Genomic DNA, 19,000 nt, shown 5'->3' with positions numbered 1-19,000 from the left:
GGACTTGTGGGAATCCATGAGGAAATGCTGGCGCGTCAGAGCCTTGGCTTTTACCCTTCTGTGCTTAGAGCCAAGTGAAGACAGACCTGAATCCCATCCTAACTTATGCTTGGGTTTTGGTGAGACCACTTTTGCACACAGAGTCTGCTAACACACAGAAATTACGCTTGTAATAGATTACAACCTGAGAGGCTAATTGAAGACCCAATTACCTGACTTGGGATGGTGCAGGGGCTCTCGCGTCTGCCTCTCACTGCACACTGCCTGCTAGCATGCAGGGGTCTTGCTTTGCTTTCTCTGTTTCACTGAGAGCTGGGACTGAAGTGGGGCCCCCTGAGTGCTCACAGCACTGAGCCCCTCTGCCCGCTTCAGAATGCTGGTGAGCACGAGGCTACTGCAGGCACCGTTCCTCAAGCTTCTCCCTCCTACACCCCACTTTTGACTCACCCTCAAAAAATCAAAAACTACTCCTAAACCCTCCCTGCTGCAAAGATGCCCGATGCAAACGAACCCCCAAAGAAGTAAGAAGTGACCTGCACAGTAGTGTAAGCAGGGCAGTACCTGAAATCTCAGTGTAAGTTTCATATCCTGTCAAAGGAGCTTGATGAATATAAACTAAGGGGAAAATGACCTGATCATAAACATTGAATTACAAAAGCATGCTTTTAAATGTGATTAAAACGGTTTTCTTTCATATTATGCATATTTAGTATAAATAAACTCATAATCAGTATGAGGTCTTCACCATTGTGGTGTTTGTGTGCAAATAACAAAAATACCAGTTTTCAAGGAGAATTGCTAATTGTGTATTTTTATGAGACAGGAGCAAGCTCAGGCTCGTTCCCAGGGAAGTGTGCACAAAAGCCTGCTGCACTTCCACCTCACGGTGAGCTTGTTCCCGCAGCCCGTGCTCCATGCTTCCCAAAGTGACTCTGGGCCCTTAAAGTCAGTTAATAACCTTAAGCCATCTCCCTTACTCTACAGGCAGACTTCTTAAACCATACGTATGTTTTCTTTTTAATATGTCAGGTACCCTTTTCTTGTCTGCCACTTACCCGTGGGACTACACAAAGATCTCAGACAGATACAACATGGTTTCTTTGTCTCATAGGCCAGACACTCATTGCAATAGCTCCTAAAAATGGAAGTGAAATTATTTCTTGAAAGCACGTAAGAAAAAAATCAAAACAAAAAATAAACCATCCCATTCTATTCCATATAATAATTTCACTTCCAGAGTGCAGGTAAATGCACTTTGCTAGTCAAAACCAGTTGGTCAGATCATCAGGCTCAGGCAAGCTGTTTTAGCACTTCCTAAACTGTCCTGTTTCTCTCTTACAGGCATTTGTGGTAGGGCTCACTAGCGGTAATTACACCATGCTCCCAGCCCGTTGGGGCTGTACACACTTATTTGATCTTATGGTGAAGTAGTGAAAGGTGTAGAACACACTACCGTTGGAGACACGTGGCTATTTGCTCTGGGTTTGCACCTACAGCGGTAATTGCATTCCCCAAATACAGAAAAGATGGCCTGCTGGTAACATTCTGCAAAATACTATAATGTATTTTAAAATCTATAGTCTGAAAATAGTAATATTATGTCACCTTGAAAAGGGAAGTTACAATTTTGATTGGCTGTATTTCAGGTAGTATTCCTAGGAATGACAAATATTTGTAGCTATTTTTAGCCTACAGCGAAGGTGGAGCGCAACTGACTGATTGTCCACAGAAACTGATTGGCCTTGTAATTTCATAAGATAAAAATGTAGGCTGATCTCTTAATTGGATATTGCATATTTTCATCATTTTTATTAATGAAATATAATTATAACAGAATAATCTTCTATGGTTCATAGCAGAAATAGAAAACCCGGGTCTATTTTAAGCATAATCTATCAGTCAAAGAAGAAGAAACCGCAACAAAGAATCCTAATTTCCCTAAAAAAAAAAAAAAAAAAAAAAAGGTCTAAATAAAACCTGCCAACCAATTCGGCTTGCAGTTTCTTTGGTCAGGTTATTTCTCTACTTTTAATTTGTCCCCTGCACCTCTTTGTTACAGTACATAAATTGATGCTATTCCCAAATTCAGGTTATTTATTTATTTTTTATTTTCCTAAGTCCAGTGGCATTTAGAAGATATATGGACATTAAGTGGGCTATCCCAGGCATTGAGTGCTGAGGTTTCAGCTGAAATCTGGGGCCACTGTGAGTCTCTCCTCTCCCCCTCTTTTAGAATGCAAATAGAAGACACACTGAAGTGGTTTCATTTTGTACTTTCCTCCATGTAATGTTTATTTCATTGCCAATTGGCCAACTGATTTAATGGCTAAAAATAATGTACATAGTTTTATTTTTCCCCCAGGCATTAGTTCAGCAAACTGTCCTTGATGTTAACACAATTAGGGGGTCTCCAAAATGCTCCATTCCATAAAAATTGTGAATATTGGTTTTGTAAAGTTCATGAACTACATTCTCAGGTGACCACCCACACCATTGCAAAGCCTAAAGGAGAAGATAGGAAGGCTCTGGTGTGAGGATGCCGTAGAATACCCCAAAGCCTGATGGGAAGGTTGCTTCCTAGCTTCAGTTTCTTTACTTCCCAAGCCAGGAGCTGAAAGCAGAGTTCCCTGTAAGCAAGGCAGGCACACTGCTACTACCAAGGGCACAGACGGGAGGCCAGTCTGCACTGTGCCTCGAAGCACACTGGCACCTCTCCACTCTCATGTATTAGTTACCAACTCAAAGATTCGATAGAGTATGTTCCCTATACTTTGAGATAGGAAGTTGGAACTTTCCATCCAATCTTGTCTGGCTTCAGCGTATGTTTTGGCAGGTAGTATGGCATCCATAGGTAAGCGATAGGGATGCCACGCTGGAACCTCAGGTCAGAAGAATGTACAGTCAAGGTCTCCTTGACAGCCTTTTCTAGAGATAGACAAGTCTTTTACAGTAAGACAAAGACCATGTAAGCATTTACTTTCTTCAAAGCACAGACTAAAATGAAAACATTTTGTAGTTTTCCATGGTGCATTCAAACAAGTAACCCAAGTCAGCACTCACTCACAGATTTGATCAGAGTTTGTCAAGGGATTCCATAATATGAGGGTAACCAGTTGGTCTTGAGTTGCCTAACACTGAACCACAATACAGAGAAATGGCACTGAAGTAGGTGCCAAGCTCACAGTGGCACAAGCTCACAGAATTTTCATTAAATGGATTATTTTGGGCTAGAATAAATGTAATATACTACATAAAGATCTACTCTGTGAAATCTCCTTCACAAACTGTCTTTAAAACATTGAAATTTGATGAGTAGTTCACAGACATTTTGTCTCAGGGCCCCTTTATACCCAAAGTGAGACTTGAAGACCCTAAGGAACTTAAGTGAATTCTGTCTGTCCTTGTTTTCTGCATTTATTGTAATACTGGCACTGAGGATGCTGGGGCAGGAGGATTGAGAATTTGAAGTCAGATTGGGTTTCATAGCAAGATTCTCTCTCTGTCTGGGAGAGGGAGAGACAGAGAGAAAGGAGGAAAGGATAAAGGGAGGAAGGAAATTACAAGTGAGAAATCAAGACATTACCAGCATTGAACTATATAAAAACAACAACTATCTTCCCCCCCCCCAAAAAAGCACAATTAGTTTGATAAGTATGGCTGGATTTTTGTGTCTCTGTATTCAGCCTGTTACTTGTGTTGTTTAGGTTGAAATGTAGAAAATTCAACCCTTCAGAGCTTAACGATTTGGAAAGGGGAAGAATGGCTGTGGGTCTTCTTGGCTGGGTGCTGAGCTCAGTGCGGTGGCATTACATGTTGCTCTAGCCTAGACTCTGTGCGCCAATAAATTCTCTGTGCTTTAGGACTTGTGCGGAATGAGTTGCCTTGAAAAGGCCAAGGAACTTCTCAGAATCATTCTGAAAACAGTATGACCTTGTAGAGAGCCCAAAAATGGACTCAGAGCCCTCAGACCATAATCTGAGACTCACTGGCTTTAGCTGGAACAGCAGGAAGGGTCATCTTTTTGACAGTGAATCTGTTTGAGAATGTTTTCAAAACTTAGCTAATTTACCTACTATGTTTATTATGCCTTCCTAACAAAATCCTCTAGCCTTTTTCTACTGCCTCCAAAGACAACAGTTAATTTTTAACTAAACTGGCACAGTATATATATGATATAAGTGGCTTAGCAGGGATCTCTCCCAAGCTCTTGACTTCTACCCCCTGCTCTCTTGAATCTTGTGCTTTCACACTGGTCTGAGTCACTAAAATATGGCTATAACCCAATTGTCTATACCACAGGTCCCTGTATTATTACAAGTCATGTGTTACGTCTGTCATGTGCACCTATTTTATTTTTAACCACTGGGATGTCAAAGCTTGTTTAATCAACGGGAGCAGTTCTGGGTTTCCTCTGCAATACTGTCTGTCTAGCTTGGCTTCTACCCAGTATGCTTTCTTTAGTAAAAGAGAAAGAGTGGAGAGACTGGCGCAGCTGTTATAGCAACGGGAGCCACAGGTAGGATGTGATGTGTTCAAAACGGGGGAAATAGGCCGATATCTACTACCGGACCATCTAACCTACTTGGATGACTAAACAGCTGGCCGTCAGGAGTCAGCTCTTCTGCTTTGAATACCGCAGTAAGAGATAGTATTTAAAGAACAGAGGAGCTAAGAGTTAGCCACCAGGTAATGGGGCTAAGCGTTCAGCATCATGCGATCTGCTACAACAATGGAGGCCTTGCAGGGAGGCGCGTCAGTTTGCCTCCTGTGGCCTTGGATGTACTCTTAATTTCTGTGGTTTGCACTGGAAGAAAAGCCAGTACTAGAGGAATACGCCCCCTGCTGGCAAAGAAGCAGTCTGCATTATCTGCTAGGTGTTTGTGGAAGTATAGCACTGGGGAAGGGGTGGGGGGGGTGGGGGGAAGGTAGAAGTGAGGACACACAGACACCATTGCCAGCGACCAACAATGAGCATCATAGATTTAGATTTTAGTACAAGACCAAAATAGTGGGATAACTTCAGAGAGACAGCTCACTAGTATCCTTCTTTGATGTGAAGTGGGGACAGTCATACATTCAACTTCTTTCTTGGGACAAGATGGTACATTCTAGATGGCTACAGTGGTGCATGCCTTTTATCCCATATCTCAGAAGGCAGAGGCAAGCAGATCTCTGTGGGTTCAAGGCCCTCCTGCCCAGTCTGCACAGAAAGCTCCAGGCTACCCAGAACTACATATTAAGACCTTGTTAAAACAAAAACAAAACAAAACAACAACAACAACAAACCCCCAAGAAACCAAGCCAGGCATGATGGTGCACACCTGTAATCTCAGCACTCAGGGGAGGGGGAGGCAAGTGGATCTCTGAGTTCGAGGCCAGCCTGGCTCACAAAATGAGTCCAGGATAGCCAAGGCTACACAGAGAAACCTTGTCTTGAAGAAACAAACAAACTAACTAACAGAGCCCATGAAACCAACTGGGGATGGTTTGCAGGTGATAAGAATAGCCAGGAGAAAAGAAGCCAGGCTCCTCCGAAGGAAGAGGAAGACAGAGGGCCTCTCTCTGCCACTTCTGGGTTTTTTTTCCCCCTATGATGATAATGACCCAGAAAAATTTACAAGCCCCTCTTGCTATTTTTTGAACTTACCATAAATTCTCTAGATTACACAGTTGTAGAATGACAGGATGGGGATGAAGAAAGCACACGAGAGAAAGGGCTAAGGATGGACTTGGCCAAGTCTTTGAATAAGACTCATTTTGTTCCCTCATTTGGTTGTGGATCCCACAAGTGTCTGCTCTACTGGCTGTGAGCTAGGGTGGTGGAGGAGAAAACAAGCAAGCAAAGGAGCCTGCAGTGGTTAAGTTTTTTTTTTTTTAAAGTGAAGATTAAGCGTGCAAGAGAATGGCAGTGAAAAGAGGTCAAGAACCACCTTCAAAGAACACAGAGTGGTGGGGCCGGGGAGACTGCTCAGTAGCTAAAGTGCTTGCTGCATAGGGACCTGAGTCCGGAGTCCCAGCGCCCACACGAAAGGCAGACCTACTAACGCTCACGTGCTGGGGAGATGATGGAGACAGGAGGTGCCTGGCCTTGGCCGCCCAGTCTAGCCAAAACTGTGAGTTCTAGATTCAGAGAAATGCTGTTTATATGGAGGACCACAAAAGAGGAAGATGCCCAATTTCAACCTCTAGCCTGTGCTCCCCTCCCCACCCCCACAGGCACACACATGGCGCACACATACACACACCACATACAAAGAAGGAGAAATGAAAGGAAGGAGTGAAGGAGGAAAGAGAGAAAGAAAGAGAAAAGGAAAGATTAGTGAGATGCAAGGGCCTATCAGCTGCATAAGATGAAGCTGGATTCAGGTAGTTTTGTGCTTATAGAAGAAATAATAATGTTCCCACACTTAAATGAGGTTTCTTTTGATCTTTTAGTTCGGCTCAGCTGGGGTTAAAGAGTAAATATGAATGAAGGGAACACTTAATGACTTTATAGCGGGTGCTGGGGATCTTAGCCTTCTCATCTTTCAGTCAAAAGCGAGAAGGGAGGCAGGGTGTCTGAGAAGGGTGGACCTTCGTGGGAGCGAGGGAAGACAGTGCTACAGACTTGCTGTCTTAAAACAGTGCAGCTGGAAGCTGGAGAGATGCCTTTGCAGCTAGGAGTGCTTCCTGCTCCTGCCGAGCAGTTCAGTTTCCTGCATCCACGCTGAGCAACTCACGTCCCCTGTGACTGCAGCTCCAGGGTCAGACACCCTCTGCTGGCTCTTACACGCGCACCAGTGTACGACTTTGCAGTTCTGTGGCTCAGAAGTCTAAAGGGGGGGGGGCTAAAATAAAAGTGGTAGTAGAACTATAATTTTTGTTGGGGGCCTGACGGGAAAATAAGGTTCCTTTCAAACTACAGACACTGTCCACAGAGACGTCCACAAAGGCGCTTGGTCCTCTCCCTCCGTCTTTAAGGCCGACAGCACTGTAACTGCCTGTGCCTGCCTTGTATTGTTTTGTTCCTAATTTCCTACTACTCTTCTGCCTTACTCCCCTACTCTTAAGGATATCTGTTGTATCATATGTACCCAGAATATGGAGAACAGTCTCTTTATTTTAAGGTCATTGGTAAACAACCATATTTCCTTTTGCGCATAGCCTAGCATATACACAGGCTCTGGCATTAAGATGCCTGCCACAAAAATAGAAATTTAACATGGAAAAGTATTTTTTAAAAGATTTATTTGTTTATTAAGTATACAGTGTTTTGCCCACATGTGAGGCTGCACGCCAAAATAGGGCACCAGATCTCAGTATAGATGGTTGGGAGCTACCATGCAGTTGCTGGGAATTGAACTCAGGACTTTTGGAAGAACAGGTGTTGTGCTTAACCTCTGAGCCATCTGTCAAGCCCCAGAAAATTATTTTTAAAAAACGTTTTCCCCTTCTGTAATTTTCTGCTGCCATTTGCGGAGAGGTCTTCTCTTGTATGATATGTATTTAAATTGGTCATAAGAGCAGAATATGAAGTACCTGAAATATATAAGATTTATAATAAAAAAAAGAATTTATAGATTTAGGTGATCTTGGCCAAAACACCGATCCCTGATTTCCTCCGCTGTACTGGAGAAGGCTGAACTTCCAGTGTTCCTAGTCTGGCCTTTGATGTAACTATACCTTTGTAATTATACTCTTTATTAATTTATGTATTTGGATTATATCCAACCACAGCTTTTCCTCCCTCCTCTCCTCCCAGCCCCTCCCCCCTTCTCTCCCAGCTGCTGTCTACCCCTTCTCCCTTTCTCCTCAGAAAAGGGGTGGCCTCCATGGATATCAACCAGCCTTGGCATGTCAAGTTGCAGTAGGACTGGGCACATCTTCTGCTGCTGAGGCTGGACAGCAGGGCCATCCAGCTAGGGAAAGGGATCCAAAGGCAGGCAGCAGAGGCAGGGACAGCCCCTGTCTTGATGCTAGGAGTCACACATGAAGACCAAGCTGCACAACTGTTACACATGTGCAGAGGGGCCTAGGTCTGTCTGGTGCATGCTCTCTGGTTGGCAGTTCAGTCTCTGTGAACTATGGGCACGGGTTAGTTGCTTCTGTAGGTTTTCTTATGGTGTCCTTGGGCCCTCAGGCTCCTTCAATCCTTCCTTCCCTGCTTCAACAGGATTTTCCAAGCTCTAATGTTTGCCTGTGAGTGGGTCTCTGCATCTTTTTCCATCAGTTGCTAGGTGAAACCTCTCAGACACTAGGCTCCTGTCTGCAAGTATAGCAGAATATCTCTAAAAGTATCCAAGTGGGCTCTCTCATGGCATGGGTCTCAAGCTGGGCCAGTTGTTGGTTGACCATTCCCTCAACTTCTCCATCTTTACCCCTGTACATCTTGTAAGCAGGACAAATCGTGGGCTGAAGGCTTTGTGGCTGAGTTGATGTCCCAGTCCCTCCATGGGAAGTCCTGCCTGGTCACAGGAGACTGCCATTTCAGGGTCCATATCACTGTTAGTAGTCTTAGTGTCACCCTCATAGGTTCCTGGGAATGTGGTTATATTTTAAAATATGATGTTTCAGTGACACAGGACACATTGCTCAACACCCGAAAGCCACAGTGTCCTTGCTGATATTTGCCTGGCTAAATAACAATTGTATTTCATCTATGTTACCAGCATTGTAAGAGGTCTCACCTGTTACCAATAAATATACCTTGTGGGGACACACACACACACACACACACACACACACACACACACACACACACCCCTTGGCTTTGAAACAAAACAAAACAGAACCCAAAAATGATTCCCTGAGGCTGGCTGAGTAGTTAAGAGCAGAGTTAAGAGTTCAGGTCCCAGCGCTCACATCAGGCAGCTCGCAAGTGCCTGTAACTCCAGCTCCAAGGGATCTGATGCTCTCTCCTGGCATGTGCACAGCATACATAGACACATGCATGCATATTCACATACCCATTCAAACACGTATGTGTAAATAAAAATAAATCTAAAAAAAATGCCTTCCAAGTTTTGTTTCATTGATTATGTATACATTGCATGTCACAGAAAGTCCATGTTGCTTATCATGGAATATGTCTTGTGCTTTGGAAGTGCACACACCTCAGAACATTAAAATACCTTATATTTTATATGACTGTACTTTGAAATTTCCAAAACATTTTCTTATCTGTTCCTTCATGTGATTGTCTATAACAGTGTTCTGAGATTGATAACAGAAAATGAGTGTATGAATTGGGCTAAGTACCCAGTTCTCTTAGCTCTGTACTTAATATGCATCCTTGTTGAGTGGTAAAAGAGCCACCAGGTAATTTGTTGGAAGACTGACCTCAAGCACAGGAATGAAACACAGATTTACTCACGCTTCACAGGTGGCTACAAAGTGATCAAACATCTTTTACATTTTAAGTTGGACATCATCTTAATGAGAAATCTCGTGTGTGCCTTTTATCTTTAGAAAGAAGATGCAGACATGGAATCGTCTCAGGCATGTTTTTGTCCACACTTTATTCCTTAAGCATTTCCCTTATCTTTTTATGACCTAAGATATGTTATCTCCTAATAGATCTTTTAAGACCCGTACCTGAATAGATTGAATGTAAATACACAAAACCCTAAGAGTTACAGATCACACATTAATAAAAACAATATTGAAATCCTGTCTACCTCTGTTCACTTCCACATGTGGAGTGGTTCTCTAAATTATTTGAGAAATTAATAGTCATTTTCTAAAATGACTCAAGCCACTCACTGGTCGTTCTGTTTCTTTAGTTCTTAAGTTCATATGCATCGAACAAAGAGAGTTTCAGATGAATTGTAAACTCTTTTGCTTTTCAGATGTTGCCTGGTGTTTAAACACTAACATCAAAGCAAAGAGGCAATTGTCAGAGTTCATTTGGTCTGAAGCCCCACTGCCACAGTTCTCCTTATGCTGGAAAAGGAACGTGTTTCCTATCTTGAACTCATCTATAAAGTCCCTTTTTTCTGCAGCAGTTGCACTCCAGACATGTGTTTGGGCTCAGTAACCACAAGGAGGCATGGAAGCATCTCTCAAAAATGTGCAACGCGGTTTTATTTTTTTCAGAGTGTTCTACCTTCAGCTCATAACAAGCACCTCTTCCTGCTTGTGAGGATGCATCCCTTTCGAGTTCATGTTTGGATCCACTTTTTAGAAAGGCCTGATATCTGAGCAGAAGCTGTTACTTCTTTTGTGGGGATTTTTGGACAGTGGTGACATGAGTGTTTTCCCTTTGCCCATCTTCAGTAAAAACAAAAGAACCTCAGGACTTTCTTGGTACCGACAAAGTAAATGTCTTGACCTTTCTTGCCCTTTGAAGGTTAAACATTCTGCTGACTGATAGCTTCCTTGATATGTCAGTTCATATACATGTTTCTGACAGCAAGGGGTTTGACTGAACTCTGTATAGAACAATTCTGGGACCCAGCTTCAAAGGGGTGCATGATTTTTGAAGCCAAAGCAATCACTTGAGCCTGACCCTAACATTCTCAGATGTCTTTCCGAACACTCATGTTAAATGGCAGATATTTTCTCCATGTATTTGTAGTCCTGATTCTCGGAGCTTTGCGGGCACTGAAAGACAAGACCCTCTATTGCAGAGCATGCTGCCTAGCTCATCTTACATGCTTAGTTTCTGAGAAGTGCGGACTGAATCCTTAGGAGCTTACTGTTTCTGTAAGATGCTGCAGAGAAAAAAAAATTGACCCTAAAAATGCAGACTATGACATTTTGAAATTCCCATATGCCATTGTTCTATGCTGATGTGCTGTTTGTCTGTTGGCACTTTCTTTGTCTTTTAGGATATTCCCAGTCTCTGCGAAAACGCATTGCAGATATGGACATAGACCAGAACATGCAGCTGGGGAGGCTGTGTGACATCCTAGGTACAGTAAATAGTTGTACATCAATGACTTCCCACAACTTTTAAGTAGGTATTGGTGAAATATTTCTTTTTAAGTTATTTCCCCCTCTATAAGAAAAGAAAACTTTCTAATTACTTTCTGATTATTTTAAGTAACAGATTTACAGTGCAGTCAACCTTAATTTTAAATTGCTTGAACAATTATGTGAATAGTCTTCTAAATTATTTTTCAAACAACAGTTTCTATTGGATAGACTTAAATAATCTTGATTTATTGACTCCTTGCAGTGAATTGGATCAAAATTCCCTATTTGTGTCAATATTGTCTATTCCGTCTTCTAGACAATGAGTAGAAAGTGGTGTCCCATAGGAAGCACTGTGCTTTCATTGTAAGAACAAGAGGTAAACAAAGACAGATCTGTGAGAAAACATGGAGCGCCTTGCAGAAGGAATTCTTAGGAGTCCAAGGCTTGGCCAGATGGAAATGTCTCTGTACAAGTTAAGTGCTGGTGCTGTTTGGTCAGCTCCCAGTCACAGACCTGGATCCAAGACAAGAAAATACATGGATGTCAAGGCCAGGTTGTAATCCTGGCTTAAAAAAAAAAAAAAAAGATTACAAAGCATATCCAATAAATAAAGCCAGTTTGTGAGGAACTGGCCCAAAGTCAAGGGTTAAATAAAAATTTGATTTTTAGAAGTTAATAAGAACTTCTTTGTTTTGTTAAAATACAATTGCTTGTGCCTTATTTAAGCAATACAAGGAAGAATTTTATATTATCAATGGCCAGCTTAGCTGGGTCCCTGGAATGACATACTTTACATGATTCATAGATACTTCATCATCATTATTATTTTATAAATGCCATTTGGTAACAAAAATACATCAGTACTAGAAATTTACAGTGTTCTAAAATAATAATAGTATAATTGCTTTAATATGTTATCTAGGCACCAATGCTATGTTTCAGCATCACACAACATCAAGCCCCTTAGTGATGTGAGATTGACTTGTTAGCGCTGAGCTATTCCAACTAAAAGCCTGCCTGCCTGGGACCACTGGCGCAGCAGAGGGCAGACTTTGCTCTGATTTACTTGAATTATTTTTTCCTCAGCTTTTTATATACCCTTCTATATATAGTACAAGCCATCACAAAGGGTTATCTTTATAGAAGTTCCTTATTTCAGAAGAAAAAAGTATTAGGTTACTGTTTTGAATAATCCAATAATTTGGTCTGCACCTACAAAGAAAACGTGCTGCAGCACGGGCATTTCTGAGAGCCTGTGCTTTTTTCTGGTATATTATTACTGTGGTGCAGCAGTGTAAACATGGCCTCCTCAGGAGGAGAGCAGTTTAGAGGCAGTGCTGAGGTAAAAGTGCTTTCTTGTGAAATAAAAATAGGGGGAAAAAGTAAACTAAATAAGATGATTTGGGTGGAAAACAGAATAAAGCTTCTTTTATTCTGTTAATTACTGGTAAAGGGCATTGCTCTTCCTGCTTATTCGGGAGGGAAATGAGGGTAGTCTGATCACACTGGGTACTGGCTGTCACGGTGGGGCTGTCCAGTAGGGTCCCCATGGCTAGTACTTTTCCATTGCTAGATGAGTAAAGACAGGAACTGATTTTGACAACCAATCAAAGAAACTTTTGTCTCCATAACAGTCCCTTTCCATAACTGTCAATTAACTGTGCTTGTAGATTCATAGTGAAATTACACTCACCTGGATGTTGGAGTTAGTGATGTGTATTGGTTTGGCAGACATGAACAGGAAAGGTGAAATTCTCAATTTAAATTCCTGTTATTTGAAACCTAGAGATTTCTTTCCAAGTAAAATTCTTCTGTTACTATAGCTTTTTTTGCTTTTATATCTTATTCCATTATGCTTTTCTTTAAAAACAAAACCAAAAACCAACAAAACAACACACATTTGGTTTTTAGACTCTAGTTTGGTAAGATACTAGTTTCCTCTCCAACATAAGGCTGGCAATAACTAATGTGATCAATCAGCAATTGGATGCAAGTTATTTAATTACTGTCTGTTCAGCTTGTTTATTTTGACTTTTATAAATCTGGCAATCTGCTTTCAAAATAAAATGGTAGCCCCTAAAATATTTACATATATGAACCACCTCTATACCAGCCTCTTACTGGGCTAATTTAAAAGACACTCTGTCTTCACAGGGATAGATTTCTCCTACATGCCATTTTTCTCCCTAAGTGAACAAAACATTCAACCATCTAAGTATCTTCATTCTCCTAAAGCCCCAGCCAACCACGAATGCTTATGCAATTCCTAGGGAGTCACTATACTGTGACTTGGAGGACATATAAAATATAAACCTTGAATTTAAGGAGCTTGGTGAATGCTGATGGCGCGGCTCAGGTGGGGACGAGGTTGCCTAGATGCATAAAGCCTTGGCTTTGATCCCCAGCACTGCACAGGCAACACACATCTGCAATTTCAGCGCGCAGGAGGTGGAGATGGGAAGATCATGAGTTCAAGGCCAGACTCTACTACATAGTGAGCTAAAGGTCAGCCTGGGCTACATGCAACCCTGTCTCATGTCTCACGAAGAGGGAGCTTGGATTAATAGACTGAAAAATTAGCAGGGACAGCAAATGACACCCCTCATATTAAGTTAAGGGATGGATCAAAAGGAGCCCAGGTGCAGAGGGCATGGCAGGGAGTCACAGTGGCTGTGCCATTTGGTCAACACTTCTGTTTCCTTCCTTTGAACACCCTAAAACTGTATACCCAGATAATTTAACCCCCTACTTTATAAATGAAGAGACCAATGTGCCCAGGACCCTAAGGATGCTAGACTAGAATTTAATCAGTCCCTGTTCTGTGTAGTCTTCCAAACTATACAAAGCAGGCTGGCAACCCCTCCTGACCTACCCAGCCCAAGATGACACTTTCAGCCCTCCCTCCTCTGAACTTCTTCTAATACCCTTGTGACTTGTGCATGTGAGATGGTTGTTCCCTGTAGGCTTAACATCTCAGTCGCTTTGATCTTTAGGTTCCTTGGGGTGTTGGGCCAAGTGCTCCGTTCCTATTTGTATCTAGATTAGTTAGTTATTTTATGAATGAACTAATAATTTCATTGGCTGTTAATTTCCACCCCTATGCCCTAAAATGTTGTGCAGCAGCACAGAGTGAGTAATGTCATCTCACTTTTCCATTTGGAGCAGACATTTAATTAGGACTTTCTGTGTGTATAGTAAGAAGCACACCTTCAGGAGGACTGAAGTTGGGGCAGTGCTTTCTTTGGCCTAGGAATCATTAGATGTGCTACGGAAACACTATATCCGCTCTGGGTCTAGGGCTGGAGAGGGTGGTTTCCTGAAGGAATCACTGCTGGTCATAACCAGCATATTTATTCTGTCAAGGCCTTTCCTGAACTGGCCCTGTCAAATCCAAGCAAAGGATGCCACTGAAATTTCCTCAGCTTTCTAAAGCCAATAGCACGGTGTGATAATTTGCTGACCTGCATGGGATACACTCCCAATGATGCTAACGGGAATGGTTACGTTATATCCCTGGGCATTACCTGAAAGCTTGCTTTCCTGTTCCCTCACAGTTCTCCGCATTTCCTCGGTGGTAGTATCTTCCCCAGAGAAACGATTTCATGCAGGAGGGCTGCTTTAGCTTGCTGATGCACAGGCAAAGCCAACCTAAATTAACTGTGCTGTGGCTTTTAGATATGCTCTTTGTTTTAAACTACTGTAATGTCAATTGGGTGCCGGGGTTCATCATGTCATTTACCTTTCTATCAGTAATTAACATTGTGCCTGTTGTTTCTTAGATGACAACGTCTCTGTCATCTACATCTGCTCCCATCCCATGAATGATGAGTTAAAGCTGTACTACAAAAGACTCCTGAGTCTACAAGCAGCTGTCAAATCGGGGTACTATGAGGATAGGAGTGACCTGCAGAACAGGATCAAAATTATCACCCCTGAAGCTGTAAACATCTTCACTGTGAGTTTGTCTTCTAATTACTATGGCTTCAGGGATGCAGTAAAATTAAATTGGAAATTTTATAACTTGCAATGCTCTGGTACACATCAGTGAAATATTACTGCAAGTTTAACAGCTTTGCTGATTAGACTACTAGTTGGACTGTAGGAGATAAATACCACAGCTTAACTTTCAAACTTAGCTGAGCTGCCCCGTCCAGTTTCTCTGTGGCTGAAGCCTAATTGCAGCTCCAGGGAGGTACAATCAAATGGGTAGATTTATAGCATTTATCACCCTTTTTCTTAATCTACATGGAGTTCCCCAGGACAGTGAAAGGCTGCCCAGGCCCATGCACTCAGGAAGAGAATGTGGACCAGGGCCCCCAATTTCTCACCCTCACACAGGTATTCCTTGTTACTCCATACTTTCATTCCATTAGGGGAAGTAGGTTCGCTGTTCCACATTGCATGGTTCTACATGAACAAGGCTTACATGTTAACGTACTGATTTGTAAAGGACAGCATGGACTCTTATCCCTGCACAAGGGCTGGAAACATGAGGGCAGAGTTCTAATAAATGGCAGTACAATGGTTGAGTTGAAAGGGACTTCACGTTTTAACAAGAGCATATATCCCTATACATATTTTATTCTCTAAAGGGCTGTCCAGTTTTGAAGTTTGTTTCAAAAAGAAAGAGTGTTCATTAGCTAATTGATAACACCCTCCATTTATAGACGAGGTACACCATAGTCACATTACCAGAGAAAGTGTTGGTAGAGAGGGGAACTGAATTCCAGAAAGTTCCACTGGGGCTTTGGGGAAGGGATGTGCTGCTGCTGTAGCATTCCAGTTTTGTATATGTTCAGTGAAGTGCCTTCTACATTCACTCTTTTCAATCAAGACTGACATCTCAGGGCGGTCACCTCAGAAGTCCTGATAGTGTTCTGCCGAGCTCTGCTCCATTGGCACATCTGCTGTGAAAAAGGAGGACGAGTACAAACTACCACAACTTCTTTTACTCTTGGGGCCTTTTCACATCCTCCATCAAATGCAGCGTCTCTGGTGCTTCCTGGCTATCATGTGCCCTCAATGGCACAACCGATGTGGATGTTAGGAAGCAAAGAAGAAAAACACCCAAACCCATTTGTGTTTAGTTAAACTGTTGGTATTCTCAGAGCCAGAAACTCAAGCTAACCCTGCCAGCTGCCAGCAGAGAGTGACTGTGTATCTGAAGTTGAAGAGATTTGGAGCGGGGAAGGGGATTTGTGAAAGGCAGTCAGCAAAGCAACGCTCCCGGATTCTTAGCATGCATTTACTCACTGAAGCCTCACACTATTGTTCTCCTTTTATGGGCACAGAAACCAAAACTCATTTTCTACTTCAGTATCCCTGGTAGGGCCAGATCATGAACCAAACTCTGTCTCCATTGGGTCACTCTTACACACTGGAATGACTGCTTTGTTTGTGGATGACCCAGTGGCCTTGGGCAAGCCTCCTTAGCTTTCTTTTCCTCTGTTCTTCATCTATGATATGGGGGGTGGGGTGGATTGGGTAACTCCACGGCCCTTTCCAGGTCTACAGTCTTCATGTCTGAAAAGGCTGCCCTAGCAATCAATGCCCTTTCCGCCCAGAAGCGAGAGCCAGGCAGCAGCACCCTTGACGGCCTGAGCTGCACTGGTGAGCAGAAACAGGTAGGCAGATCTGAAGTACTTAATATTGCTGCCTGGAACTTAAATTCAAATTATTCAAGTGATTAATCACTCATAGGCAATCAACACTTTAAAACACAAAAATTAAACTCTCCCTTTCAAATCAGTTCTGCTCCTGCTTAGCTATCACTTTATTTCTTTTTAATGGTCTGAGAGATTGTGTCAGTGCTGATTTTCATTCAAATGGATGGCTTTGAGGAGATGTTTTAAAGCGTGCCAAAAATCTGTCTGTGCATTTCTCCAAGTTACTATGTGAAGCTAGAATTTGTAATGGTAAGTGTGCTTGTATAAAACACATCATGTCTATTTTGGAACATTTTTTGGAACATTCAAATGATTATGAAGATATTATAAACAACTATCTTTGTCTTAGGTCAAAAAATAAGAAATAAGTGGTGGTAAAGCAAAAGTAGCCATAAGGAAGGGAATTAGGAACATTCTAGGTCTTTTTCCTCTATGATAATCTGCTTTCTGGGACTGATGATGCTGACTTTCTCCTCATGGTCTCACAAGACCTCAAGTCAGTAGCGTGTCCTCTGCTGTCACTTACTCACATTTGAATCGTTATTAAGCACACACTGAAGATAATGCTATGACACCATCACGCCTGAAGACTAAGGCATGCTGAGCAATGACACAGAGCTAGAGAGAGTGCTTGTGGCAGAGCGATGTAAGGCTGGAGGAGACAGAAATCGATCCTAGCTGGACACGTACTCAGGGCTTGAACTTGATTACTCTATCTGCTTTCCCCTCTTCACGGTTCCCAAGCCCAGGGGCCTCTGTTTCTTGTTTTGTAGGAATTGCATACCAACTGTGCTAACTGGGTTCAAATCCTCCACATTATGGTCAGAGCTGTATAACTTTGGACAAACCATTCATCTCCATATCAAAGACTGCTGTATGGATCAAATGAGAGATGATATGACAAACACTTTGAGCTTCTATTTTAGGGTTTATTTTATTTTTAATTATATATGTGTGCATGTGTAGGTGCTCACTGAGACCAGAAGTTTGTACCCCCTAGAGTTAGAGTTATTGTGACCCACCTAATGTGGGTGCTGAGAACTGAACCTGAGTCCTTTGGAAAAGCAGCTTTGAGCTTCTCACTCCATCATCAGATGCACCATTGTAACTCAAGTCAGCAGTGCTGGGTGGGTTTTATTTGTTTCACATTTTACACTGAAGTAATTTGAGGGAAAAGGAAAGCAATTAAGTAAGCAGGAGGACAGGTGGTCATCAACCACAGCTGAGCCACATGGACCAGCTGCCGCCATTACCTGTTGTCTAATGGAATGCTAAGTTTCCAGAACTGCGCTCTCAAGATGGCATCTCAAATGCGAATGGTATTAGAAAAGTCATATTGCACAGATCTAAGAGGCATAGACATAAACTCCTGCCTTGAAGGAGGGGCCCAGCAGTAAATTATCTACATCTTCTCAGAGGAGTTCTGGGTTTTTTCTTCCTTCCTTTTTCTTTCTTTCTTAAAATAGGTACAATGTAAAAGTTCATCGTCTCAGCCATTTTTAAGGGTACAGTTCAGTAGTGTTATGTACATTCACATTGTACAAACATTACTACTGCCTATCTCAGAACTTTCCATCACCCCCAGCAGAAACTCTGAACACATTAATTACATAATAAATATGGAAGTGCTCTGGCTTTTCTTAGGAGTTCTTTCAGAGCCGAAGGACCGTGGAGACTTGCTACCCAAATTCTCATTTGACTTATAAGGAAAGGAGGTGAGTTTCAGGAAGGCAGAGGGTTCTATAGCCAACTTCCTAATTCTGGGCTGTAAACTGAATATGAAGGTTGTGAAAACAGTGAAATGCTTCTAAATAATGTTATGACCAATTGTTAATTCAAAATCACATAATAATGAATCCAACACATTTTTGGTTGTTTATGTCACATGGCACAAATGTCCTGGAGTCTCAATACAGCCTGTACACTTTGTACTGTACATGCCTTCACGACAAACAAATGCCAATTGAAACTTTGTTGTTGTTTTTTTTTTAATGTGTTTTGCCTGCATATATGTCTCTGTACCACATTTGTGCTTGATGCCAGTGGAAGCCAGAGGAGGGCATTGGATCCCCGGAAACTGGAGTTTCAGACAGCTGTATACCACCATGTGATCGCTGGGGACCTAATCTAGTTCCTCTGCAAAAGTAGCTTTTAACCTCTGAGCTATCCTTCAGCCCCAAACAGTGCCAGCTGGGGGTTCTCGTGTCTTACTCTGTGTCTTGGGCTTTCTGTTGCTATGATGAACACCATGTCCATAGGCAACTTGGAGAGGAAAGGATTTATTTCATTTTGGAGTGTATAGTCCATCATGAAGGAAGGTCAGTGCAAGAACAGGACAGGAAGCTGGAGGGAGGAACTTGAGACAGAGACCGTGGAGAAGTGCTGCTTCATGGCTTGCTTTCTATGCTTTTCCCGCTCCCCTTCCCACCCCCGAGACA

The 19,000-nt window shown here is 42.3% G+C and overlaps 1 protein-coding gene across 6 annotated transcripts in view; it reads left to right on the top strand.

The window, feature by feature from the left end:
* IQCH (IQ motif containing H) overlaps window positions 1-19,000 on the top strand; it is a 187,065-nt gene that overhangs the window by 82,719 nt on the left and 85,346 nt on the right. For all 6 annotated transcript variants that reach the window (XM_084783866.1, XM_084783869.1, XM_084783865.1 and 3 more), the window contains 2 exons: window positions 10,809-10,892; window positions 14,676-14,851. In XM_084783866.1, coding sequence (XP_084639992.1) covers window positions 10,809-10,892; window positions 14,676-14,851 — 260 coding nt within the window. The remainder of the gene's footprint in view (window positions 1-10,808; window positions 10,893-14,675; window positions 14,852-19,000) is intronic.

This window comes from Acomys minous (assembly GCF_964271855.1).
Source record: "Acomys minous genome assembly, chromosome: 5".
Lineage (NCBI taxonomy): Eukaryota > Metazoa > Chordata > Mammalia > Rodentia > Muridae > Acomys > Acomys minous.
Note: the sequence above shows the minus strand (reverse complement) of the source record. Positions and strands in the feature narration are given on the sequence as shown.